Consider the following 27,265-nt stretch of genomic DNA (forward strand, 5'->3'; position numbering starts at 1 on the left):
TCTAATATTTCTGCCGCCTTCACCCCAGCTGGCATTGCCTTCCCTACCACAAAAACGTCAATCTTCGAGTACCCCTGAAGTACTGAGGAGAAGAATGAATCCTCCCTGTCTTGTGGGTGCATAAACCTCCATGGATAAGCCCCTCCCCTTCATGAGCCTGGCTACCTCCCCCCCCCCCGGGGTTGGGACCTGTCCATCCTCGGGTCCAACACCATATTCCAATCCTCCCCCCAGTATCCAGGTCTGGTATAGCCGATCAAACGTTCCTCAAAAGCCTGGAAGAGTGGCAGAGGGGGATTTGATAAAAAGGGCGGCACGGTGGCATAGTGGTTAGCTCTGTGCCTCACCGCGCCTGGGACCCAGGTTCAATTCTGGCCTCGGGTGACTGTGTGAAGTTTTTAATATCTAAGTCACTACTTTTCATAATTGTGCCTACTTGGATAGTTGGGATTGTTCTGTGCTTTAAAGAAGCTGTGACCAAGTTCTGGAGCAGAACAGTTGTTGATGGTTTTTTGTTTGACAGGGGCTGTCTGTATTTCTGGCTCCCGCAACCATACATCTGGAGTAATTACGCTATATTGGCCATTGGGGTCTGGGCCATTGCCCAGAGAGACTCTGTTGATGCCCTTGTGATGGTGAGTACCTCCAACTCAACACTGGCATATAATGCTTACCCAGGTATAGGTGCAGCTTCCAGCTCAATGTGTTTCAGTTATGTTCTCCCATGCTCCCACATTTACAAAAGTACTGAACTTTATTGGAATATCATTCACTGCAGGTCACCCAGGTTACCATTTTCATGCAAGTCTAGACAGTGAATGTTGACAACGCAAAGGTTCACCGTGTGATCTCCATATGTGTGCCTCCAACAGCAGCCGCCATGTGGTCATCAGGCATGGGGACTGATTTTCCCGATTTGACTCTCCACCCCAGCTCAGTTGTAGCTGCCCCTCTGTCCTGAGATCAGTTACCTCAGTTCAAATTGCATCAAATAAACATTCAGAAGTTCTCGAAGAAGGCGGTCTCCACCATTTTCTCAGGGCAACTAGGGATGAGCACTAAATGCTGAACTTGCCAATAACGTTCATATACAACAAATAAAAACGGAAACCTGAAATCTTCCTGGGTTCATGGGTCCCCTCGCCTTTTGTCACTGAACCTTGTATGACCTTTCACTGACAATGTTGTACTGCCAATTATCAAGTGTTTTGCTGTAGTTCAGTGAAGTTGTGAATTAAAATAATTAATTCAGTAAAGCATGGGTGTATGTTTCCTTTAAAATGAATGATGTTAACTGCATTCCATTCCTCTGAAAGTGAGTGGGAGAGACGGGATTGAGATTGTTACAGCTAGGAAGAAGTGGAGCAATGAACCAAGTGCTAGTCTATACTTGCCAGTACTGTTTGCATGTGTCACTGGACATGACCTCTCCAAGCACCAATCATTTACTGCTTCAGTTAAGTGTTGTATCCGAGGTTTAAAGTATTCTCGACTGTAATGAGGTCATTATCAGCTGGGACCAGCTTACAACAGGGTATATCAAAACATGAACACTGATGCCCACCACCATAAAGGCTGAAGTTTATCCCTGGGGCATGTCCACCTTGTGCTAGATTCACATTGTTCCCTTCACCCCCTGGAATGGCCTTGTACCTCTGGGCTGCAAAGCATGCTGAAACTCTTGAGTTCTTGTGTCAAGGATGAATATCTGGCCACAGTCTGTCAATGGTGTTTAGAGCGAAGAGAAGTAAACATGGGGTTAGGACACGGCGAGGTCTCCCTTTCTCTTCCCTAGTCCTGTGTTTAATTCACAATTAGCTGCTGTCCTAATACAAACTCACAGAATTCATAGAACATGGAATTCCTACAGTGCAGAAGGAGGACCGACTCTGAAAGAGAACACTGCCTGGGCCCACTCCCCTGCCCTATCCCCGGAACCTCACCTAATATGAACAACTTTGGACACGAAGGGGCAATTTAGAATGGCTAATCCACCTAACCTGCTCATCTTTGGACAGTAAGGGGCAATTTAGCATGCCATCCCGGACCTGTTTCTGGAGTTATTTTGGGCCTTCTGGGTGACCAGGAAGTGGGGGCGGAGCAGGGATCGGCACCACTGTCTCCCGCTGGCCCGGACGAGCCTGAGGAGATCCCGCCTGTCGATGATCCCGTTGCCGGATCAAGCAAGCCCCTGGTTGTCGGTGGGCCGTCTTGCCCGCCGCACTCAGTGTGGTGGAGGCTTCGTGCCCGGAGGCGACTGTCCGAAGGCTGTCAGCCGCCCAGTGTCGGGATCGGAGGATGCTCATGAGGTTTCTCTTGTAGCGGTGTGCGGGTCTCACGTCGTTGCCTGATACTGGTGTCGCCCTCACCCCGTCTGGGGCCTCACGGAATCTGTCACATTATAACTGAAGGTTCTTTTGTTTTTCTGCCTCTGTAGATAGTTCAGGAAGTGCCCTATTGGGCCACCCCTTCACCAACACTCCGATTCCCTCGCTCCCCACCACCCCTCCTCCTCCTCCTTCCCCCCCCCCCCCCCCCCCCCCCCCCCTCCCCCCCCCCCTCCTCCTTTCCCTTCTGTTGGTACCGGCGAGGGTATCTGATCTCTCCAGCGCAAAGTTTAGTGCTTGTACTGTTTGTTTTTGTAAAACTGTGTTGTGAACTGTTTTAATAATCAGAGTAACCAGCCCCCCTCCCCGTACATTGGTACTGAGGGGAGGGTACCCTGTTTCTCCAACACAAAATTAGTGTTTGTACCGTTTGGCCTTGTATATATTTTTAACTGTTTTAATAAAAACATATGGCCAATCCAACCTAATCTACACAACTGGGAGGAAACTGGAGCACCCGGAGGAAATCCACACATACATGGGGAGAATATGCAAACTCCACACAGTCGCCCAAGGCTACAATTGAACCCGGGTCCCTGGCGCTGTGAGGCAGCAGTACTAACCACTATACTGCCACCGTGCCTCCCTCATGTCCTCAGACTGTGTGCCTGCTACTGACGTTTGTTGAATCTGATGTCTTACTTTTTCTTTTAGTATTTAGTTGGCACAGTGATAACGATCCTCACTGACATCATCCACATCGCGATCAGCTACGACCGTTTAGCTGGCAAACAAGTCGACGGTGCATCGAGGGACCAGTTCCGCTTCAGTGTCGGCATGGCAATTTTGAGCCTCCTTCTGAAGCCAGTTTCTTGTCTCTTTGTGTATCAGATGTACAAGGAACGAGGGGGAGATTGCAACCTAAACTTTGGTAAGAGTCTAGGTCAACCAACCCTTTTGCTAACCCTGAGCAACAAGGTGGGTGGTTAGGATGCATTGGCAGGCAGATGTATTAACGGAAGGCTTGGGGTTAAATCAATCTGCATGGTCAGAGGCACTAATGTACTTAATTTCTTCCCCTGACGTTCCCCCCCCCCCCCCCACTGACACCTGATAGATCAAACGCATTGTCATTCTGTCCTCAGTAGATGATCGCCGCACACATTCTGGAGTGGATTTGAGCAGGATACATTGAGAGCAATGAATCTTGGATAGGTGGGTGAATGGGAAGCATAGGTTCTTAAGACGAGTGGGAGGTGGGTTCAGTGATTACTGGCACGGATTGAGATTGAAGAGATTCAAATCACAGCCAAGTCTGTTGACATCTAGGGGCAGCACGGTGGCGCAGTGGTAGCACTACAGCCTCACGGCGCTGAGGTCCCAGGTTCGATCCTGGCTCTGGGTCACTGTCCGTGTGGAGTTTGCACATTCTCCCCGTGTTTGCGTGGGTTTTGCCCCCACAACCCAAAGATGTGCAAGTGGATTGGTGGATTAGGTGGATTGGCCACGCAAAATTGCCCCTTAATTGTAAAAATGAATTGGGGACATGAATTTACATCTTCCCCAGACCTGCACCTTTATGACCCTCTGGGAGTCGCTGGATGATATTCGGAGGCTCCCGCTGCTACTCTGACACCGAGCAATGCTGTTCCCAGGCTGCAGGCATGGCTACTTGCTGAATAAATTTGTTGAGCCTTTAGGGGAGTGATGAATACCTTGAAGACACTGTTTCGAGCTGCTCCCTTAAAATACTTAAAATTGTAATGAACAGAAAAAGAATCATCCAATCTGAATGTTTCTCAAATTCTGGGGTTTGGTAAATTTTGGGCAGAGTTTGTCTCTGTTCCCCACCCTTCAGAGGGCTTGTGCAGTATGTGCAGTATTCTGGAAGTAGTGAATTGCTGTGAATGAATTGTATTTTTTAATAGAGGTGGCTACTTTTTAAGATAATTGTGCTGCATGTTCCTGTTTTATGCTGAACCTGTTCTGTTTGTTTAGTTACTTGCTTCTCAGCCTCCTGAAGGTTTTCTTTTAAATCAAAGCTTATATTTGTCTTTTTATTTTTCCTTCTCTCGCTCTCCCTCTCCCTGGTTTCTCCATCCCAGACCTGGACAGCTCCATTGACAGCAGGTTTACATGCGATAGTGTTGAATCCAGTGCTCACTACGGTCGTTCCAACTGAACCACCCACCCCTGTCTCTCCTGCAGTGTGTGTATACTCTTCCTCCCTTTGCTGTAACCCTCAGCTCTCCCGCTTTGGAATGCTGATCTTCCAATAGTCACCTGATCCCTCCTGAGCTGCTGAAATGATGCTGCTGTTTTTGTGCTGTTAATTTGTCCTTCGTGAAGATCCAGAAGTTTTATTTTCATTTTTGCATAACATTTCTGAAGGTTATTGTGCGTGTTTATAGTCTCTTTAAAATGGGATACTTTTTTTTTCCTCTATTAAAACTGTGGGTAATTGAATGAAGGTTTCTGCTTGTCACAATGCTTCCCTGGTGACTGGGGAACCGTATGGATGGTAAATTCACAAGGTGCATCTTGCTAAGATGAGTTTGCAGATCTTGGCTAAAGCACGATAATTGGCCTCAAAGCCCTCAAATTGAGAAGGATGAAATCGGATGACACTAAAATAGGATGCATGATCACTAATTCTGAGGACTCAAAAAAAACTGCAAGGGGATATTGAGAACATGATGGAGTAGGCAAAGAAATGGCTGATAGCATTCTATGTCAGTGAAAGAGGGACACCTTGGTAAAGTAATAATTATACATCAAAAAGATGATTCTCATCTTTTCTCCATGACCAACTGTTTCCTTAATAAAAGCAAAATACTGCAAATGAAATGAAAATTGCTTATTGTCACGAGTAGGCTTCAATGAAGTTACTGTGAAAAGCCCCTAGTTGCCACATTCCGGCGCCTGTCCGGGGAGGCTGGTACGGGAATGGTACGAGATGTGGAAATCGGAAATAAAAACAGAAAATGTTGGAATATCTCAGCAGGTCTAGCAGCATCTATGGAGAGGGAGTAAAATAGTTAACGTTTTAAGTCCAATGTTACTTCTTCAGAATCGAAGAGGAGTCATATTGGACTCAATAATAACTCTGTTTCTGTCTCCACAGATGCTGCCATATTTGCTGAGTTTATCCAGCATTTTCTGTTTCTATTTCAATTCTCTCCCTAAACCCATCTCCCGCATCCTCTTCACCTTAGTTCCAACAAGAACTGGAGGGATCTGATACACTTATGACACAAAGATTGAGACCATCCATGTAGCCGCCTCCCCGCCTCCTATCCCTGAGCACGTGTCTTTCCCTCCTATTTTCCCTCGTGTCTTCCGGAGGCTCAACTTGTCAATAAGACCCATGCCCTCCTCCTTCAACCCATTCCCAGTAAACTGCTGAGCACCCGACTGCCCTCTGTGGTAACTGACTTTGTAAATAATTTCCCCTCTTTAAGGTACTACCCCGCCTCCTTTCAAAACTACCGTCGTCGCTCGGCGAAACAAAATCACCCTTAACCCCTTTCTCCTTAGAAACCTCAAGTCGATGTCCATATTTTCATGTAATTTAAAGTTTGAATCTCTGCAATCTGGTTTCCTTCATCACCCCAGCATTAGAATGGCCCAAAGTGATAAGTGACACGTTCCAAGATGTGATACTGTCCTCTCCCATCCTTATCAATTCCATTGGAAACATGAAATTGTTCACCGCGCCGTTCTCTGCCATCTCCTCTGCTGTCCAGTTGAGCCTTGCTTGATTCCACACTTGTCATCCAGAGTTTCTCCAGCAATGACTTCAGTTGCTCTTCTCTCGCTGCTATCTCTCCAGGCCTCCACAAATCTTCCCTCGAGCCCCCCTCCCTCCTCTTCATCTATGTACTTTCAAAGATATGTGATTTAGCTACTGGTTCTCTGACAACCAATTCTACCTCTTTTGATCCCATTCGCATCTCTTTGTTGCCAAACTGCCTGCCTGACGTACATTTGATGAACCGCAATTTGCTCCAGTTAAGCAAACAAATTCTCTAAAGTGCAGAAGGAGTCCATTCGGCCCACTAAGTCTGCACCGACCCTCTGAAAGAGCACCCTACCTAGCCCCATTCCCCGCCCTATCCCCGTAACCCAACCTAATCTGTACATCCCTGAATATTAAGGGGAAATTTTCTCATTGACAATCCACCTAACCTGGACATCTTTGGTCTGTGGGAGGACACTGGACCACCCAGAGGAAATGCACGCAGACACTGGGAGAAAGTGCAAACTCCATACAGACAGTTACCCAAGGTCGGAATTGAACCCGGGTCCCTGGCGCTGTCCCCTTGCTCTACCATTCACAGCTGTGCCTTCAACTGTTTTAAGTTCCACAATCTGAAATTTTCTCTCCTCAACCTTTCCCTCCTTAAAATGCACTCTGAGCATGTTTTTTTTACTTGCATCTCTTGATACCTCCTTTAACTTGGTATCATTTGTGTGGGCAGCATGATGGTGCAGTGGTTAGCACTGCTGCATCACCACGCCGAGGTCCCAGGTTCGATCCCGACTCTGGGTCACTGTCCGTGTGGAGTTTGCATATTCTCCCCGTGTTTGCGTGGGTTTCACCCCCACAAGCCAAAGATGTGGAGGGTAGGTAGATTGGCCACGCTAAATTGAAAAATGAATTGGGCACTCTAAATTTTTAAATAAACTTGGTATCATTTGCTACCTGATTATCATTTTGAGAAGTACCTTGAAACGATGTGCAAACTGTTGTTGATTTGACAGGTGTTTGGAATTATGATGGGCTAAGACAGACAAAGACAGTTTCCAGTGATTAGTTTGAGAGGAGACACCCATTTACAGATTTGAGTGGGATATCAGAGAAGCAGAGGTCATGTCAACATTTAGAAATAGATTCGAGAGGTGGTTGAAGGCAGTGAGAAGAGAGATATGGGTACAGGGTAAGAGCATGGAATTAGGGTTACTGCTAATTATGACTGATTGAGGCAGAATGTTAGTTTCTTTGTAGTAATTTCTTGGTAATATTAGGATTTTATTGCTCATTCCTCGGTGAGCAGTCTCTGACTCTGCCAGTGTTGCTGTAACAAGCTAGTGCCTCAGGTTCCTGGCAATCCGCTCTGAGCTCATAGCTGAACCAGGTCGGTCTGGCGGTTCTTGTGTTCCTCACTTGTATTGTTTTTGGTTCTTTCTGTCGGGGGGGAAGAGAAAATGACTATTTCTCTGAATTGTTCTGCACAGGTTTCCCAGATTTAACTGTTGGTCGGGATCGAACTTCATACCAGACTATTGATGGGCAGGAGCCTCACCACCAACCTGCAGTTTCTGCAGGGACCAAGACCCTTAGCGCAGCCTATTAATTAATATTCAAGTTATAAGGCGCTACGGTATGAAAGCCTGTACAAACAACCTTGTGCCTTAGATTCAGTAACCACTTGCTCATGTATGTCTGTATTGATGAGCCAATGTATTCTGTGCAAATGTTACATTCACATCTTCCGGATGATGTTATTGTGATGACTGTCCAGGGGGCAGCTGGGCTGCAATACTGTCAGCAACAAAAGCTACTTGGAGTTGAAGCTGGAAATTGTTGCACTTAAGAAAATTCTAGCCCCGGCGAATTCCAATGTAGTGATTGGGACATGAATCAAAATCACTGTCTATTCCATTCAGGACATTACAGTCTTGGCTGACTACGATAAGCAGAATGAACGCGGTTGCCAGCTCCCTGCATGTTTAAAGGCATGGTTCAGTGTGTTAATACTGAGCGATAGTGACCAAAGTGTTGAAGGTGACTTGCCTCAGAACTTTACTCGGGAGGCAGAGGTGACATTGGTCACCCACTATTTAGCCACAGGGACATCCCCACCTCACCAAATCAATGCTGTGTTTCAGCTCCTGAAATATGACTGTTACAATTTACAGTATTATCCAACTACAGGCTTCAGTTTTCTTGCTCACAAGCAAAGTATACAGCTCCAGTAATTTTGTCTTCGTGGTCGCTTGCTGAGATTTGGCAGAGGTGCATAAAGGAGTTAAATGTTACCTTAAATTTGAACCTTATGAATTTTCGTTGGCTCTGGCCAGAGCGAATCTATTGGGGTGGCATGATTGGTGCTCAATTGCTATTTTTCAGTGGGGCACAGGAGAGTGTCACCAGGTGACCAACCCTGTTCTCCACTCAGGAAAGTGATTCGGGAATTTGCTATTTAGGAGTTGTTGGTGCAAACCTTTGTCACGCACAGTACATTGTACCCTTCCCCCACCATGCGGATTTCTTGGACTGAAAGGCCTGTTTCTGTGCTGTAACGTTTTGCAAGAGCAAACGGTTCTCTTATTTGTTCCGGGCCTAGGGACAGTTTATCTGTAGTAGGGAATCTTTGCTTGTTGTCCCACTTACCATTTTCAGGAGCAGACATGATTTTGAATATGTTGACAGTCTAACTTCTGAACTCCAGCAAAATGAAACCCATTTCTGTCGTGCAAAAGTTGATGTGTAAATGAGCTTTAAAATTTTGTTAATATGTAAGAATCTTGATTTTATGAAGCTGCACAATTGGTGAATGAAGGAAAGAGCGATCAAAACCCCTGCAAGCAGTTGTTGGGGAACTGCTGCTGCTGCTTATTGGAAATGACAAAGGGTTAATAGCCTGTCCATTTTCTGCAAATGTCATTCATACTGTCCCAATCTCAAGATGGTTGCTAGCCTCAGCATGCGATTCAATTGCCATGGGAACAAGTGCCAGGTATCAATCTTGGGCTCTGTGTGTGGGTGAACGTTTAAATCCTGATGTGTAATTTTACTCAATTATGTGCCATTTGTTCGATTTTAGTGCCTACTTACTGTCAGCATCCTGAATGCTATGATTGTGAAATGTATCTATTATTGCTAATAAAATCCTGCTAAAATGGATACACTGCAGTGAACTCTGAATAAGCGCTACTCAATACAGGTGCAGTTCAACATGAGACAATTGGCAACTTGGAGTAGAGGCTTTGATTCTTTTCCGAAGAGCAACTGAATTGTGTGACTCCTCAGCAATACCAGGAAGACTTTGCTGATCACCCTGTCAAATAAAATGCAGACAGCAGCAATAACTTTGCTACCAGTATTCGTGTCTGTGCACAAGCCACAGTATTGGACACAGTGTCTGCATGTTGGGGTTGAGTGCAGGTAACAGGCGACACTTAAATACTAAACCACAGATTCAGGATCACCCAGACACAAGTTTATTTTAACTTTCCTAACAGTAGCTTTAAAATGATGTTGCTGCTCCGTAGTCTTCTTTCTCGCACATTCTTATGACACACGGACACCAACTCACGAACATTGAAACATTTCTGCAAACCACAGCTAGCTCATCATTCACTAACTGCAGGAGATCTGATTTCTCCAATAATCTCTTGCATAACTCATCAGAAATGAATCATGCAATAAATGTGACTAAACATCCTTGTCTGCTGTTTGATTTCGCTGCTAATTTAGATATGTATATTTGTATTTAACGCAAGAGTAACAGGAATTGTACAGAGAAAAAAACATTGAAGCTTTTGGTGCAGTTCAATATCTGAAATGGAGTACATTTATAATATTTATCAACAACCCTTCCTTTAAACCACCCCTTCCCTGAGCTTTGGTCAGCTTGCAGATACTGGACATGAGGCAGTCACCCTCTCATTTCTTTGTAAGCTTTACAAGCCCCAGGGAAAGGCGAGGTGAGTCACGCTGACTGAGCCGATCAGCAAAGCTGTTGGTTCCTGTGAGAGATTTGGGGAATCTCCAGGGATCCTTTCTTTTAATTGAGAAATCCTTGCATCAGCTGGTAACAGCTACAGGATTTATTGTGTGCATTGGCTTTATTGACCTGCCACATGTGCTTTCTATAATATGCTTCAAATACTATTTTCAGCATGTGAGGGCAATACATTCTTGAAGCAAGTTTCTTTCGCAGTGTAAGAACATAAGAAAGAGAAGCAGGAGTAGACCATTCAGTGCCTCAAGCCCACTCTGCCATTCAACGTGATCATGGCTGATCCCCTTCAACACCATTTCCTGCATAAGTCTCTACCCTTTGATAATCTGAATATGTAGCCATCTATTGGTCATGTGTTATCTTCTGTTGCCTTGTTCCTTTGTCATGCTAAGGTTCAAACAGTTTGGACTGGGATGGGGAGATCAGTCAAACTTGTACCTAACTTTTGCTCTCTTTTTTAACAATCACCACACAAGAGGGTTGGTTCAGAGAATGGATGGTTGCATAACTCCAGTTCCACCTTGTGCACACTGGAGAGGGGTTGGAGCAGAGTCAAAACGAGTTAAAAAGAAAAACGAAGTTTCTGAGGGAAGGGAAGAAGGTTGGATGTACGTAACACAGGTAGTTTGAGTGCCCAGTAACTGCATCACGTACTTACTGATCAGAGATGTGTAGATTCCAGTTTGCCTAGGCTTAATATTCTGACACTGGGGCAGCTCATTTCCACAGGGAAGATTTAGCACGATGCCCAAGGCGGCGGGGAAAGGCATTGCCCCCAAGAAAGGGCCAAATAAGGCGGCCACCAAGAAGCGCATCAAGGGCGAGAAGAAGAGCCGCAAGGAGAGCTGCAGCATCTACAGCTACAAGGTGCTGAAGCAAGTGCACCCGGACACGGGCATCTCCTCCTCGGCCATGAGTGTCATCAACTCGTTCGTCAATGACATCTTGGAGCGCACCACCTGCAAGTCCTCCCGCCTCATCCGCTACAGCAAGCGGCAGACCATCTCCTCCTGGGAGATCCAGACCACCGTCTGTCTCCCGCCGCCCGGCGAGCTGGCCAAGCATGCCGTCTCCAAGGGCACCAAAGTGGTCACCAAGTACACCAGCTACAAATGAAGGGCGCCTGGACAGACGGACTGCGTTTAAAAAGAAATACTTAACTATGTTAAGAGCAAGTTACTGAGAAGGCTGGCTGGTGCAGTGGTTAGCACTGCTGCTTCACGGCGCTGAGGATCTGGGTATGATCCCGGCCCTGGGTCACTGTCCGTGTGGAGTTTGCACATTCCGTGTCTGCATGGGTCTTACCCCCACAATCCAAAAAGATGTGCAGGATAGGTAAATTGGCCATGCTAAATTGCTCCTTAATTGGGAAAAAAAAGAAGTGGATACTCTAAATTTATTTTTAAGTTATTGCGGATGCTGTAATCTGAAACGGAAACAGAAAATGTTGGACAATTTCAGCAGGCCTGGCAGCATCTGTGGGGAGAACTGAGCTAACCTTTCGAGTCTGGATGACTCTTTGTTGCAAATGTTAACTCTGTTCTCTCCACAGATGCTGCCAGCCTCCTGAGATTATCCAGAATTTCTGTCTTTGTCCAAAAGCACTGTTGCTTTACAGCTCCAGGGCCCCAGGTTCGATTCCCGGTTTGGAACACTGTCTGGAGTCTGCACGTTCTCCCCAAGTCTGCGTGGGTTTCCTCCAGGTGCTTTGGTTTCCTCCCACAAGTCCCAAATGATGTGCTGTTAGGTAATTTGGACATTCTGAATTCTCCCTCACTGCACCCGAACAGGTGCCAGAATGTGGCGACTAGGGGCTTTTCACAGTAACTTCATTGCAGTGTTAATGTAAGCCTACTTGTGACAATAAAGATTATTATTATTAAATGTTTGGGCATATAAACAGTTTCATTCCGACACTCAGCCTTATCCACTGGCTATAGAAATAAGCTTCAAGTCAAATGATGGACGCTTTGTATCTTGACTCAAGGTCATGTGGCAGTGCACTGGGGTTGAAAATTAGCAAATGTACAGCAGGCAACGTGCAAAAATAAAGCAAAATCTGCTCTAACCCAGGGACCTCCAGGTCATTTATTGAAGGTGGATGGATGCTGAGATTTCCCCAGAGCACTGTACAGCTCATTGCAAAAGGTGAAATGTCAATGTTTAACCCAGCAATCAATCTCTAACCCAGCAATCAATCTCTGCTGCCTCTCACAGTACCAGAGTCACCATTCATTTCTACTGGACACATTATCTGGCTTGGGTGGACTTCAGGCTGGGTGAACTTCAGGCTGGGCAGAGGCGTTGCAGTGATCCCATGGCTCCAGTAGGGGGCGCGCTGATCCGGAGGCCCCGCCCCCATCCCGGAACTCTCGCGAGATCTGCGGCATCGCAGCCGTCAAATGCAGAGCCATGGACAACCGGCATGGAGGGAATAAAGTGGGAGGGGTAATTGAAGAGGAGGGATTGGGAGGGATTGAGGGGAGGGGCATTGAGGAGGAGTGAGTGAGAAAGAGTGCGGGAAGGGGGTAATTGAAGAGGGATTGGGGAGGGGGTTTGAAGAGGAGGGATTGAGGGAGGGGGTAATTGAAGTGGAGTGATTGGGAGGGATTGAGGGGAGGGGGTTTGAAGAGGAGGGATTGAGGGGAGGGGATTGAAGAGGAGGGATTGAGGGGAGGGGATTGAAGAGAATTTGAGGGTTGGGGTTGAGGAATTGTGATTGAAGAAGAAGGATGAACGTGATTGAAGAGGAGGGATTGAGGGGAGGGGATTGAAGAGGAGGGATTGAGGGGAGGGGATTGAAGAGGAGAATTTGAGGGTTGGGGTTGAGGGATTGTGATTGAAGAAGAAGGATGGACATGATTGAAGAGGAGGGATTGAGGGGAGGGGGATTAAAGAGGAGGGATTGAGGGGATGGGGAATTGAAGAAGGATTGATGAGGGATTGAGAGGAAGTGGATTGAAGACGATGGATTGAGGGGAGGGTGATTGAGTGCAGGGAAATTAAAGAGGGGATTCAATCAGAAGGTTGAGAGGTGGAGATTGAAGAGGGGAGGGAGATTAAAGAGTGGGATTGAAGGGGAGGGGATTGAAGAGGGAATTCAGGACAGGTATTGAAGAGGGGTGATTGAGGGAGGGAATTGAGAGGAAGGGGATTGAAGAAGGGAGATTGAGGGGTTTGGAAGGGTGCACAGGGTGAGATGGGGATTGAAGGAAGGGGGATTGAAGAGGGGGTATTGACGGAAGGGGGATTGAGGATTGGGATAGTGAAGTGAGGCATTGAGGAGAGGGGGTTGGAAGAGGGGAGGCATTGGGAAGGGGAAATGATGAGGGGAGATTAAGAGGAGGCAGATTGAAGAAGGGGGAATTGAGGGAGGGGTTTGAAGATGGGGGCATTGATGAGAGGGCATTGAATGGGGTGATTATCAGGGGCATAGACAGAGTGGATAGTCAGAGACTTTTCCCCAGGGTAGAGGGATCAATTACTAGGGGGCACAGATTTAAGGTGCGAGGGGCAACGTTTAAAGGAGATGTACGAGGCATGTTTTTTACACAGAGGGTAGTGGGTGCCTGGAACTTGCTGCCGGAGGAGGTGGGGTTTTAGGAGCTTTGGGAACTGGCAAGTGTGGAGGTGAGGGGAAAGTGATGGAGGAATTGGGAAGGATGTAGGAGTTTGGGGAGGAGGTGAGAGGTAGTAGGTGGGAGTTGGGAGGAGGTGGGATGGAGGAGAATGATGATTGGAAATGAGGTGGAAGATGGGGGATTTTGGAGGAAGCGGGGAAGGAGGAGTTGGGTTGGAAAGGAGGCGATGAAAGGGACGAGATGGTGGTCTTTGGGGCGGAGAGGGAGGAGTTGGAATTTGGGTGGAAATAAGAGGGACAAGATGGGGGATTGGGGAGAAAAGGGGAGGCGAAAGAAGTTTGATGAGGCTGGAAATGAGGGACGATGAGGAATGTGGATTCAGATGAGGTTGGATGAAGGGGAGGGAGTGGGGATGAAAGGAGATAATGAAGGGTGATGAGAAGAGGGAATCATGAGGGAGAGAATGGGGAGCAATTGGAATGATGGAGAGTGATAATGAAGGGGTACAATAGAGGAAGGATTAGAATGGGAGGATTTGGCAGATAGGGAGAGAGGAACAGTGCCTTTCACTTTGCTCCACAATCCCTATAATTACAGCATGGTATCAGCACCACTGATCCAGTAATTCCTTACGCTGGGTGAGGACATATATGCAAGGCGAATAGAGGAAAAGGAGGTGTGAGGAGTTTGGATGGTGAAGAAAAGGTTTGAGACACACTGCCTAGCAAATATATTGCATGGTGTGTAACAGATGTCAGGTTGGATTAGCAGACAAACTGGTCTGTGAGCTACTTGTGCGAGAATTGGGCTAAGTACATTACAGTGGTAATGAGACGCAGTCCAAGGCTTAGCCTGTTGAGAAACACAAAGCCCAGTGCTGACCCTTGTTGCAATACAAACGCCAGCCGTGTGATCCTCTTAAGATTCAGGCTCAGAGAGTAATAGGATGGGGAGAAGTGCTGTGCGGTGATCATAACCACCAGGACATTTTACCTCCAGTTTTGTTCTATTGCAAAAAATTATATTCTTTCTTTCAAACCTTTCTCTTAGAGTCATCAACCAACAGAAGGGAAGAAGCAGTTGAACGATGATGAACCGTATGTAACTGTTAAATTAACTTGTAATGTCCGCAGCTTGAATTAGAAGTTATGAAGTGTCGTTACAGGTCTTGTGATGCTCTGTTGTGTGGGTATATTGCCATGCAGTGTGGATTTTCAGTTCATTGAGTTTGTTGGATCGACTTTTTTTAAGTGATTCAAACAATTTTTTTTCTCTTTCGCTTGAGCTGATCACCCATGGCTTTACACAGCAGGGAGAAAGACCAGTTCCATAGTGTTAGTGGCACAGAGTGTCTTGAACACTTGGAACACAATGCATGCTCTGAGCTACTGCAAATACAATGCAAATTTATCAGTCCTGCGCACTGTTGTTGCACATGTGCTTTGTCTTACGACAGGGTGAAAACTGTAGAAAGCTTGGTGGTCTTGAGCTTGAAATCCCTGACGTGGGTATAAAGTTCTCAACATTTGGGTTAGCAGCCTCTTCATTATTTTCTTTATTGTCCTTTACCTTCAAACTTCCCCCTTGTTTTGCAGACTCCAAGGTGTTATCTGAGTGAAAGCTATTGTTGGTGAGAACTGCAAGGAAGGAGTGGGTGTGAGGATGAGGAATAGGAGGTGTGATAAGTAGGTAGGGAAAGAGGAGGGTGAGGAGAGCAAAGCTTGCTGAACACACTGGAGCAAGTGATTGATATTTGCACACACACATAAAACTATGTAAAAGATAACATACAAGTTACATTCTCACAAAAAAAAACCATGCCAAGCTATTGTTAAGCCTAAGGTTCTAGGAAATTCTGGACCATTGGCTATTTTTGGTTACTACAGCAGGAGACAAGGATCGTGGTTTGACTGGGAAAAAAAATCTATGTCCGGTTTTGGGTGCATTTAATGAGGCAGCTGCAGCGTCAAGAAACGTCTCACTATTTGCCATTTTCTTTGGTCTCGGGGAGTTTCTCTTTGCTGTGGCTGCACTTAGTCATTTAGGAAAGGCTCCTCGCAGATTGAGGTGCCATTTTGTCTGGCTGCTCCGATTTTCCCTCCCTCCCTTTCCAGGCCCGCCATGTTTTTGACACCCCCAACCTCAGGGAGGTCCCTGGCAACCACCCCCTCACACACCACTTCAATGGAATTTTGCTGAGCCAATCACGTGCCCTCCCCTTAGACCACAAGGAGGGAGGCCCTTGATTCTTTTTTTTTCCTTTTTTTAATATAAATTTAGAGTACCCAATTATTTTTTTCCAATTAAGGGGCAAATTAGCGTGGCCAATCCACCTAACGTGCACATCTTTGGGTTGTGGGGGTGGAACCTACGCCGACACGAAGAAAATGTGCAAACTCCACACAGACAGTGACCTGGGGCCAGGATCGAACCCGAGTCTTCAGCGCCGTAGGCAGCAAGGCTAGCCACTGTGCCACGTGCTACCCCTGGGATGCCCTTGATTCTTGACTATTATATGCAATATGGACTTCCAATGACCTGATCAAAGGTATGAACTCTGTTGTGTGTCACAGGATTAATCTCTGCCGGAATAAGGACTGGTGCTCGGTTAAAGACCCTGTCAACTTGCAGGTGTGTTCACTAATTACGGCCACGGAGGCATCTTTGTGACATCCACCACCACTGGAGTAAAAATAGACTCTGCTTGTGCCTCATTCACATTAACATGCCGTAAGCCTGCTCTTCTACCTGCTCTGAACTGTCTAAATGGTGTGTAGCTGATTGAGGCTACTTTGCATTAAAATTTTCTTGCTCAGTCTTCGCCTTGCTCTTTGTACCCCTGCATTTCTTTGCTAAATGTCCCTTCTTGTTCCACCGGTGTTGCACAGCATCCATAAATTTGCAATGATTTGAATAGTGTGGCCCACCACATCTAAAACACTTCACTGCTTTCATCGTTTGCTTGCAACCTCTTTCTTTCCTTGATACAGTGCCTCTGCTTGGGCACCAACATTAACCATCTGAATATCTTTAGCATACTGGCAGCCATTTCCACGCCTTGTGAAATTTCCAGAGCTGCCTTGAAAGTCACTGGTCTCACCCAATAACCAATGCTGAATGTTGTTCTCTTTAATGCCGCAGACCAGCCTATCTCTGAGCATATCTTCTAAAACTGAAATCACAGTGTTCTGAAAGTTGGTGTCATTCTGTCACAAATCTAGCTACTCGTTAACCTGTTCTCAATAATGGCTATGAAATTTGAATCTTTGAATAATCACCGAGGGCTTCGGGTTACGGTGATTCTGGACTAAATCTGCAAACAAAATCTTCCATGGCATGGCCAGATTTCTCAACAACTTACAAGTCTTCACCCCACATACACTCTGGAGAATTGAATGCTGTTTTGCCTCATCTTTTATTCCATTTCAGCCCAGCCCTCGCTTCTCTCCTCAAACTCACTGACCGCCCCGAACAGAGCCATGGTGCTGCTGACTCGAAATTCTGTCGAATAAACCCACGATGAAACTAGCTATTCATTGAATGCAACTTGTGCTATCATGCTGAACATCGAAAAACGTTGTTTTCTGTCTTTCTCCTCATCACCCGTGAGCAGGAGACAAAAGAAGCAGAAGGAGGGACACACCAAAGAGAGGCAGTTCAAAGCGGATGACCAGGTTTACATTAGGAACTTTTCTAGTAACCAGAGGTGATTACCGGGAATAATTTTAAACCAAAGTGGTTCCTGTGTTTCCAGGTTTGGTGGTTGACTCCACTGGGGGAGAGAATGAGGAATGTTCATGATTCCAGATCAACTGTTACACGATTCATTTAAAAAAAAATTAATTCTCCTTTTTCACATTTATCATATTTACAACAACAAATAATTAACAATAACAGCAAATACAATGGCAATCCCTTAGCCAACCATCCCCTCATCCCACCCACCCTCAAACAGCTCCCAACATTTAGAATACAAGACACCAATGAAAAAGAATCATCATTAGTTTATACATTCCAAACCCCCCCCCCCCCCCCCCCCCCCCCACAATATTCGATGTCGTCCAGTTCATGAAAATGAATGATGAACAAGGCCCATGAGTTGTACAACACTTCCATCCTCCCCCTCAACTTTCTTTCTTTCTTTCTTGAGCGTTAAGAACTCCAGCAGATCCCCCCGCTACGCCGAGGCACAGGGCGGAGAAGGCGACCTCCACCCTAACAGAATCTGCCTTTGGGCAATCAGCAAAGCGAAGGCTAAGTCATATCTGCCTCTGCACCCGCTTTCAACCCTGGCCGCTCCGACACCCCGAATATGGCTTCTAGGGGACTTGATTTGAGTCTCACGTGCACCACCTTTGAGATTACCCTAAAGACCTCCTTCCAATACCCCTCCAGTTTTGGGCAGGACCAAAACATATGGACGTGATTTGCCCCCCCCCCCCCAAACACACACACACACACCCACACACACAGCATTCACAAACATCCCCCATCCCCTCAAAAAGTCGGCTCATCCTCGCCCTTCTGAGGTGTGTCCTATACACCACCTTCAACTGTATCAGCCCCAACCTCGCGCATGAAGCTGACACATTCACCCTCCATTGCACCTCACACCACATTCAATCCTTTAATACCCTATCTCCCCTCTCCTGCCATCTCCAGAAATTCCCATCCCACCTCCCTGGTTCAAATCCTCGAATCGGCATTGCCCTTGACCCCGTCCACAACCTAAAGTGCTGGCATAACTGCCTCCGGATCCTGAGTGTCGCCACTACCACCGGACTCCCTGTGTATTTTCCTGGGGCCATCAGGAGTGGCGCTGTTGCCAACGCCCTCAACCCTGACCCCCTGCATAAATTCTCCTCCATTCTAACCCATTGGGAGTCCCGCCCTCTAACCCAGCCCCACACCTTCTCAACATTCGCCACCCAGTAATAATACATTAAATTTGGGAGATCCAACCACCCCTGACTGCCGTCCTCTCTGCAACAGCACCTTCTTAACCCTAGCCACCCAATAAGGTAATCATAGAACATAGAAAAATACAGCACAGAACAGGCCCTTTCTACTTCCTTAAAAAACGCCTTTGATAAAAAGATGGGCAGGCACTAAAAAATTAACAAAAACCGTGGCAATGCATTCATCTTAATTGCCTGCACCCGACCTGCCAGCGATAGATCCCATCTCACAAGATTCATATTTTAATTGTCATACTGACATTCAGTTTCTAGGTTCACTTGTGATATACAGGCAATGGGGAAGGTACTGTAGACTGGCCAATGGAACTTATGGTCCAGCAAGATACAGTATCTTGAAGTTACAGAGTGGAATGCCCTGTTCTGATGATTCAACAACATTTTCCCAATTTCTCTCCCGTTTCAACATCCTGAAAGTAACAGCGAAGCTTCAGACAGAGCCCGACTCTGCTTGAACACAGCAAGTTGTTTGTGAAGTACAGCTTTTGATTACATTTGAGGGCATTGTTGAATTATTACAGTGATGCCGTTTATTTCCAAAGATTCACAACTGATCTGTACAAATACAGATTTGTACAAATACAGATTGTTCTCCAATGACTTGCTGTGTGATTGGCTAGCTCAGGACTCCGCTGAAGCTCAGATATGTTTGGGCCTCTTTCTAACCCATTTGTGTGAGAAGTGCGGAAAAAGCACATTGAGCATTTTCCAGATTTCCTTTATCTGAAAGTCCTCTGAACTTGATGATTGTGATCGGCTATCAAAAATGAGAGTTTAAATGACTCCCACGTGCATGCTGATATTCTTCAGTTTGAAACGTGTTCTTTCTCTGGGTGTATTTCAGTTTAATATTTTCCAAACTTGGTGTTTTCTAGATTACAACAAGGTCCAGGAGAATCTGACGATGAGGGCCAGTGCAGAGAGTCGTGGGTTAACAGCTGATCTCTGTCATACTTCACCCACAACCTGTAATGGAAAGGTCAGGCAGAACATGGAGCGACCCTATTTAGAGAACAGTACTAGACAGAGTGCAAAACATGTGGGCTTCAAGAAGGAGATGCACAGCCAGCGACTGGTACAAACCAACTTGGCCTACACCTCCCAAAGCCTCAGGCAGCCAATGAAGCCTTTACTGCTGGCAGCTGTTTCAAGCCACAAACAACAGTCCAATGTAGAGCACCACCGACAGAAGCATAGCTCCAGTGATTCAATCACTGATAGAGGCAGATCAATTTCTCTTGCGGCATCCAAACACTTTGTGAGAGCGCAGGAACGCTATTTAAGCAATTCAGGTACGCTTACTAGCATTAATTTTAATATGAGCTTTGATGAGGTAAAGACGGGAACAAGCAAGAAGCAGAAAAAATACTTCGCCCATGGGGAAGAGAATTTGTCTCAAATACAGTTAAGCAGTCAAGAGGCTGGTGACAGCCACTTCAAGGTGTCTGCGAGTCAATACGAATCGTTGATTATTGGTTCTCCCAATCGTCCAGTTACTCCGGGCAATCTTGCGAATGTTTACCGACCATCCTTGGATAGACGGTCTAATACCCTACGCTCCATTCTGAAATCATCGCAAACATCTGCAAGCCTACATCGTTCAATGCTCAGCTTGGGTGATAGCAACTACAAGGCAAAGCATGCTTCAAGGGAAACTGCAAGTATCAGTCCATTAAGGTTTTCTACCTATAATACTGTAAATTTGCCTTCTGGAGATGGAAAAGAGGAATGGTCAAGCGAAGCATATTCAAATGTTTGGAAACACCAAAATGTTCCAATAATACCAAACTGTGACTCCTTTCTAGCAAATAATAACCGTAAAGGTTATTATCCTGTGTGGGATGCATGCCCACTGTGTTTACGCACCAAGTATCAGGTCTGTCCTGGGTTAACCTGTGTTTGCAGCAGATGTGAAAATGCTGACAGTTGCATGACCTGTACAGAAGCAGAGGTTTTGGCAGATGACTATCACAGTCCTTCTCAGTTTATCACCACTGGCAGAAAGACAATGTCATTGACAGAGTCACTAACCATACCTGACCAGGACACAAAGGAAACACATCACTCTCATAGTGCTGCCTGTCAAAGAAGTGCAGATCTTTTGTGTAATTTCCCCATAAAGTCAATGAACTTAACTGACCAAGTGTCTGAAATGGAAACTGATCAAAGAGTATCAGTAGATGGAGAACAGCCAGGTGTCGAAGATCCTTTCTCAAACAATGTGCAGATAACAACCCACTGTATAAAAATAATTGAAATTTTTTTTTACAGCACCCAATTCTTTTTGTTTTCCAATTAAGGGGCAATTTAGCGTGGCCAATCCACCTACCTGCACAGATTTGGGTTGTGGGGGTGAGACCCACGCAGACACGAGGAGAACATGCAAACTCTACACAGACAGTAAAAATGATTTAAGTTGACAGGATAGATATAGAGAGGATGATTCCTCTGGCTGGTGAGTCCAGAACCAGGGTCACAATCTCAGAATAAGGGACAGGCCATTTAAGACAGATGAGGAGGGACTTCTTCACTCAGTGGGTGGCGAATCTTTAGAATTCTCTACCACAGAGGCTATGTAAGCTCAATCATTGAGCATGTTCAAAATGAAAATAAATAGATTTATGATACAGATGACATCAAACAATATGGGAATAGTGGGGGGAAATGGTGTAGAGATAGATCAGCATCAATGATCTGCATGAATTACAGAAAACTAGTATGCAGGTACGGCAGGTCCCTTTGTACATCAACATGTTCCAGTCTATCGCCAATACTTGGCCATTCTGTTTTTCTGTCCAAAGTGGGTAACTTCATATTTATCTACAATATACTGCATCTGCCATGTAATTGCCCACTCACTCAACTTGGCTAAATCACCTTGAAGCTCTTAACATCCTCCTCACCACAAACATTCATACCAAGTTTTGTGTCATCAGCAAACTTGGAAATATTACTTTTGGTTCCCTCATTCAAATCATTGATGTGTAGTGTGAATAGCTGGGGCCCAAGCACTGATTCCTGTGGGACCCCACTAGTCACAGCCTGCTACTTTGGAAAGACCCATTTATTCCAACTTCCTGTTTCCTGTCTGCTTATCAATTCTGAATCCCTGCCAATATTCAATTAATAGCCAGAGAATGAACCAAAGGCACTGAAAAAATTCATTATGCCATCAACACAGGGTTAGTGATATACAAGAGGAGGTCTTCAGCATACAAAGACACACAATGCTTCACACCAGCCCGAAGGATACCCTTTAGCAGTGTGGATGACGGTAAGGCTATTCACAGGCATTATGTCAGCAGGGCATAGAGCAGTGGGGACAGTGGGCACTCTTGACAGGTTCCCCTGGATAAGGGGTAGTACTCTGAATGCAGAGAGTTAGTGTGCACACTCGCGGTAGGGAGGTATAAAGACGGCAAATCTAATAGGTTTCTATGAGATCCTCCTCATTCTTCTGAACTCCGGTGAATACAATCCTAACCTAATCAACTTCTCTTCATGCATCAGTCCCACCATCCCAGGAATCAGTTTGGTGGACCTTTGCTACACTTCCTCGCGAGCAAGAACATCCTTCGTTAGAGAAGAAGACCAAACCTGCACAAAATATTGCAGGTGTGGCCTCACCAAGGCCCTGTATAATTGCAGCAAGAAATCTCTACTCATGTACCCGTCGTAATGAAGGCCAGCATCCCATTTGCCTTCTTTACAGCCTGCTGTACCTGTATGCTTACTTTCAATGACTGATGTACGAGGACACACGGGTCGCGTTGCATGTTCTCTCCTAATTTATGGCCATGCGGATAATAGTCTGCCACCTCGTTTTTGCTACCAAAATGAATAACCTCGCATTTATCCAAATTACACTGCATCGGCCATCCATTTGCCCAGTCACTCAACTTGTCTAAATCACACTGAAGGATCTCTGCATCCTCCTCACAGCTCACCTTCCCAACCAACTTGGTGTCATCTGCAAATTTGAAGATATTACATTTTGTTCCCTCATCTAAATCATTAATATATATTGTGAATAGCTGTGGTACCCCACTAATCACTCTCTGCCAATTTGAAATATACCCATTAATTCCTACTCTTTTTTTTCCCTGTCTGCCAACCAGTTTTCTATCCATCTCAATACACTATATCCCCTGCTTTTTAGTTTTACATGCTAATCTCTTAAGCGGATTTTGTCAAAAGCATTCTGAAAGTCCAAATATACCACTGCCATTGGCTCCCCCTCGTCAACTCTGCTAGTTACATTCTTGAAGAATTCCAGTAGATTTGTCGAGCATGATTTCTCCTTCATAAATGAATGCTGACTCTGTCTGATCCTGCCACTGACTTCTAAGTGCTCAGCTATAAAATCTTTGATACTGGGTTCTAGAATTTTCCCCATTACCTACGTCATGCTTACATGGTCTATAATTCCCTGTTTTGTCTCTACCTCCCTTTTGAAATAGTGGAGTTATATGAGCCACCCTCCAATCGGCAGGAACTGTTCCAGAATCTATAGAATCCTGGAAGATGACCACCAATGCATCCACTATCTAGAGCCACTGGGATGTAGATTATTAGGCCCTTGGGATTTATCAGCCTTCAACCCCATCAATTTCCCTAACAGCATTTCTCTACTTTGATCAACATTCTACAACATTGATCTCCTTCAGTTCCTCCCTCTCAGTAAATCCTGCATCCCCAACATTTCTGGTATCTGATTTGTGTCCTCATTTGTGAAGACAGAACCAAAGCATGTATTTAATTGCTCAGCCTTTTTTGTTGGCCCCTATTAAACATTACTCTCTTTCTGACTGTAAGGGACCTACATTTGTCTTCACCAATCATTTTCTCTTCATGTATACGGGCTGCTTGCCTTCCTTGGACGGGGCATCATGTTCTTTGTATCCACTGCAAGAATTCCTCCTCTACGGTCTTGTGGCTAATTTGATATGCCCAATCTATATGCAGATTAAAATCACCCATAATTACAGATGTTCCTTTAACGATGCATCTCTAATTTCCTGTTTAATGCAATTACCAACATCACCACTGCAATTTGGGGGTCTAATGTTTTTGCCCCTTCGTGTTTCTTAGCTTTACCCATACAGATTCCACATTGTCAGAGCTAATATCCTTCCTCACTATTGCATTAATTTCCTCTTAAACCAGCAATGCAACTCCACCACCTTTTCCGTTTTATCTGTCCGTCCTAAATACTGAATACCCCTGGACATTTAGTTCCCATCCCTGGTCAACCTGCAACCATGTCTCCGTCATCCCGATTATATCATACCCCTTTAATATCTATTTGCGTGATTAGTTCATCCACTTTGTTGCGAATGCTCCGCGTGTTAAGGCACAAAGCCTTTAAGCTTGTTTTTTTAACATTACTTGTCTCGCTCCAAATATTTTTCTTTGTGGCCCTGTTTGAATCTGGCCCTTGGTTTCTTTGCCTGTCACTTTTTTTATTCTCCATTCTGTATTTTGTTTTTGTCCTTGTTTCCTCCTCCTCTGACTCCTTGCATAGGTTCCCACACCCCCCCTGCCATTTTAGTTTAAACCCTCCCCAACCACTCTAGCAAATACTCCCCCATGGACATCAGTCCTGGTCTTGCCCAGGGTGTGACCCTTCCAGTTAGGACTGGTCCCACCTTCCTCAAAACTGGTCCCAGTGCTCCAGGAATCTGAAACCCTCCCCTTCAGGGGCTGGTTTAGCACAGTGCTAAATTGCTGGCTTTGAAAGCAGACCAAGGCAGGCCAGCAGCACGGTTCAATTCCCGTACCAGCCTTCCCGAACAGGTGCCGGAATGTGGTGACTAGGGGCTTTTCACAGTAACTTCATTTGAAGCCTACTTGTGACAATAAGCAATTTTCATTTCATTTCACACCATTACTTCAGCCACATATTCATCCGATATATCCTGCTATTTCTGCTCTGACTGACAGGTGGCACTGTTAGTAATCCTGAGATCACGACCATTGAGGTCAACTTTCGTCCTAACTCTCTATATTCTGCTTTAGAATTTAGATTTACGGGCGGCATGGTGGCGCAATTGTTACCACTGCTACCTACAGCGGAGGACCCAGATTCGAACTCGGCCCTGGGTCACTGTCTGTTTGGAGTTTACACAGTCTCCCCGTGTCTACGTGGGTTTATTTTAAAAAAAAATTAAAAAATAGAATTTAGATTTACAAATATCCTTTTCAGATAGTAGGGTGTGTGAAATCTCTATGGAGGCTGCCCTTCAGCTTTGGACGTAAGAACCAGGTCAAGGGAGTGAGGCACATGGCCTGATATGACTACAGCAGAATACTCAGTTTTAACTGTGGGGAGAAGATCTCTTTTTTAAAATAAATTTGGAGTACCTAATTATTTTGTTTTTCCAATTAAGGACAATTTAGCATGGCCAATCCCTGCACATATTTGGGTTGTGGGGTGAGACCCACACAGTCAGGGAGAATGTACGAACGCCACACAGACAGTGACCCTGGATCGAACCCGGGTCCTCAGTGCTGTAAGCAGTGCTAACCACTGCGCCACCATGCCGCCCTACATTCCATGTGACTAATCTGATTGAGAGCTCTGTACCACCCGGACTGCCTGAGCTAGTCATATGTGCACAGGGCCGGCTCAAGGCACCGGCAACTCGGGCTGTTGCCCGGGGCGCCATGTGCTCGGGGGCGCCAGACTCGGGTCCCGCGCATGCGCAGTTGGTCCGGTGCCAACCAGCGCATGCGCGGTGGCCGCCAGCCCCCAGGGCGGCCCCCCGGCTCGGTCCGCCCCCACCCGCTCGGTCCCCCCCCCCCGCCCCCCTCGGGTCCGCCCCCCTCGGGTCCGCCCCCCCGCCCCGCCCTCGGGTCCGCCCGCCCCCCGCGTCCGTCCGCCCCCCGCGTGTTCGCCCCCCTCGGCCCCGCCCCCCCGCCCCCCTCGGGTCCGCCCCGCCCCCCTCGGGTCCGCCCCTCCTCGGCCCCCCCCCCCCCCCTCGGGTCCGCCCCTCCTCGGCCACCCCACACCGCCCCCCCCACACCGCCCCCCCTCCTCGGCCCCCTCGGCCCCGCCCCCCCCCTCGGCCTCGGCCCCCCCCCCTCGCCCCCCCCCCTCGGCCCCGCCCGCCCCCCCGCCCCCCCCCAGCCCCCGCCCCCCACAAGGGCGCCGAAGTTCAGCTTGCCCGGGGCGCCAGCAACCCTAGAGCCGGCGCTGTATGTGCAGGAGGACTTTATAAAATGGCCAGTAAATTGAATGGAAAAGAAAGCAAGGCCAAGAGGATCTATTAAATAATGAAGTTTGCCAAATACAAAAAGGTATTTGATTACTGTGAATGCAGGAAATCCCTCCTACTTCACCCCACCCCAGAACACTCATCACACTCCCAAATCACTAGAACAAAACAAAGTGTGATAATAAACCTTTAACTAAATAAAATCATGAATTAAATCCTGAGCAGCATGTATTCCGTCTTATATGAGATCCATTTACGAACCAACCGTTTTAATGGGGCATACCCCCGACATATGAACTACATTATATAATAAGCCACTGGAGGTTGCTTGTTCTAACTGCATTGTAAGAGCTCCAATATAAACAATACAGGCATTTAAACACATGATACCCAAAATAAGCCCACCATGAATTACATATGTGCCGCTGAAGGAAAGAGTCTGCCTCGTCTGATGCGTCAAAATGATCTTCTCCGTTAAATGTGATGCGGAGACGGGCTGTATGAATCAGCCCAAAGCTAATTCCTTTCTTGTACAGTTTGGACTTGATGTTGTTAAAGGCTGCACGCCTCCTTGCCGGGTCTGCACTCATAATTGCGTGGCCTTGGTAAGTAACATGGCAGTGCTCCTTTACCCTTGGGCTGGATTCTCTGGTCTGACGCCAAAATCGCGTTCAGCAACCGGCCGGAGAATCCAAGTTTACGACAGAATGGGGGACGGTGCCGCTTTCGCGATGCTCAGCCCCCTCCAAAACGCATATCGACGGCCTCAGGACATCGCCTAAGGCCCATCCCCCGATGTTCCGTCCCTGACCGACCGAGTTCCCGATGCCGCGGGTCTCTCATGGTGTCACCCGTTGGGAGCTCGGCTTGGCGGCTGCGGACTTAGTCCAATGCCGCGGGGGGGGGGGGGGAGGGGCAGGGGTCCGTGGGCAGGGTGGGGACATTATTCAGGACTAGGAGCACTGTGGGGGGTGATCTGTGGCGCGTGAGCCGGCCGAAGGAGGGGGGAACTATTTCGCGGGCTGGGTTCGCGAGCGACCTCCGCCATGAAGCACGGTATGGCCGCTGAAGGCAGCCAGTGTGCACATGCGTGGCCACGGACCCGGTAATTCTCCGTGCCGTTTTCGGAGGTGGAGCTGGGTGCTCTACGCTGCCGTCCTGCCAGCCCCCAGCAATACAGGGAATGGCTGGCCGTTTGCGCCAGTTTTCCTGGCGTTCCCACACCAACGTGGGGACATAGCCCCAGAATTGGAGAATTGAGCCCCTTACCTTTGTAGTGATGAAACTCAACCACAATGACTCTTTGGGGGCTGCCAGGGAGAGGTTTCCGCCGAAGCATACGGTGGGCTCAGTCTAACTCTGGGGCTTAGGGAAAGTATCTTCATCCACCACCTTTTTGAATAATTCCTGTAT

At 46.8% G+C, this 27,265-nt stretch overlaps 3 protein-coding genes across 15 annotated transcripts in view; all 3 read left to right on the top strand.

Annotated features, from left to right (window-relative positions):
• The window catches only part of LOC119951049 (angiotensin II receptor-associated protein), a 37,180-nt gene extending 27,943 nt beyond the window's left edge, over positions 1-9,237 (top strand). Inside the window, exons 3-5 of the mRNA XM_038774084.1 lie at positions 310-635; positions 3,042-3,258; positions 7,566-9,237. Coding sequence (XP_038630012.1) covers positions 310-635; positions 3,042-3,258; positions 7,566-7,684 — 662 coding nt within the window. The 3' untranslated portion in view covers positions 7,685-9,237. The remainder of the gene's footprint in view (positions 1-309; positions 636-3,041; positions 3,259-7,565) is intronic.
• Positions 9,238-10,822: 1,585 nt separating this feature from the next.
• Positions 10,823-11,194, top strand: LOC119951050 (histone H2B-like). The gene has a single exon (XM_038774085.1). It carries the CDS (start codon positions 10,823-10,825, stop codon positions 11,192-11,194), a length of 372 nt encoding a protein of 123 aa, XP_038630013.1.
• Positions 11,195-12,500: 1,306 nt separating this feature from the next.
• Positions 12,501-27,265, top strand: part of LOC119979506 — a 72,836-nt gene continuing 58,071 nt past the window's right edge. The window contains exons 1-3 of one of the 13 annotated variants that reach the window (XM_038821822.1): positions 12,501-12,526; positions 14,710-14,756; positions 19,511-20,830. In XM_038821822.1, coding sequence (XP_038677750.1) covers positions 14,747-14,756; positions 19,511-20,830 — 1,330 coding nt within the window. In that variant the 5' untranslated portion in view covers positions 12,501-12,526; positions 14,710-14,746. Of the gene's footprint in view, positions 12,527-14,430; positions 14,757-17,272; positions 17,366-19,510; positions 20,831-21,603; positions 21,910-27,265 lie in introns of those variants that run through there. The other 12 variants (XR_005463747.1, XR_005463746.1, XM_038821820.1 and 9 more) reach the window with 12 other exon arrangements.

This window comes from Scyliorhinus canicula, chromosome 16 (assembly GCF_902713615.1).
Source record: "Scyliorhinus canicula chromosome 16, sScyCan1.1, whole genome shotgun sequence".
NCBI lineage: Eukaryota > Metazoa > Chordata > Chondrichthyes > Carcharhiniformes > Scyliorhinidae > Scyliorhinus > Scyliorhinus canicula.

Bases quoted from the DNA above. Each gene is read 5' to 3' on its own strand.
- LOC119951050 (XM_038774085.1), top strand. From the start codon at position 10,823: ATGCCCAAGGCGGCGGGGAAAGGCATTGCCCCCAAGAAAGGGCCAAAT.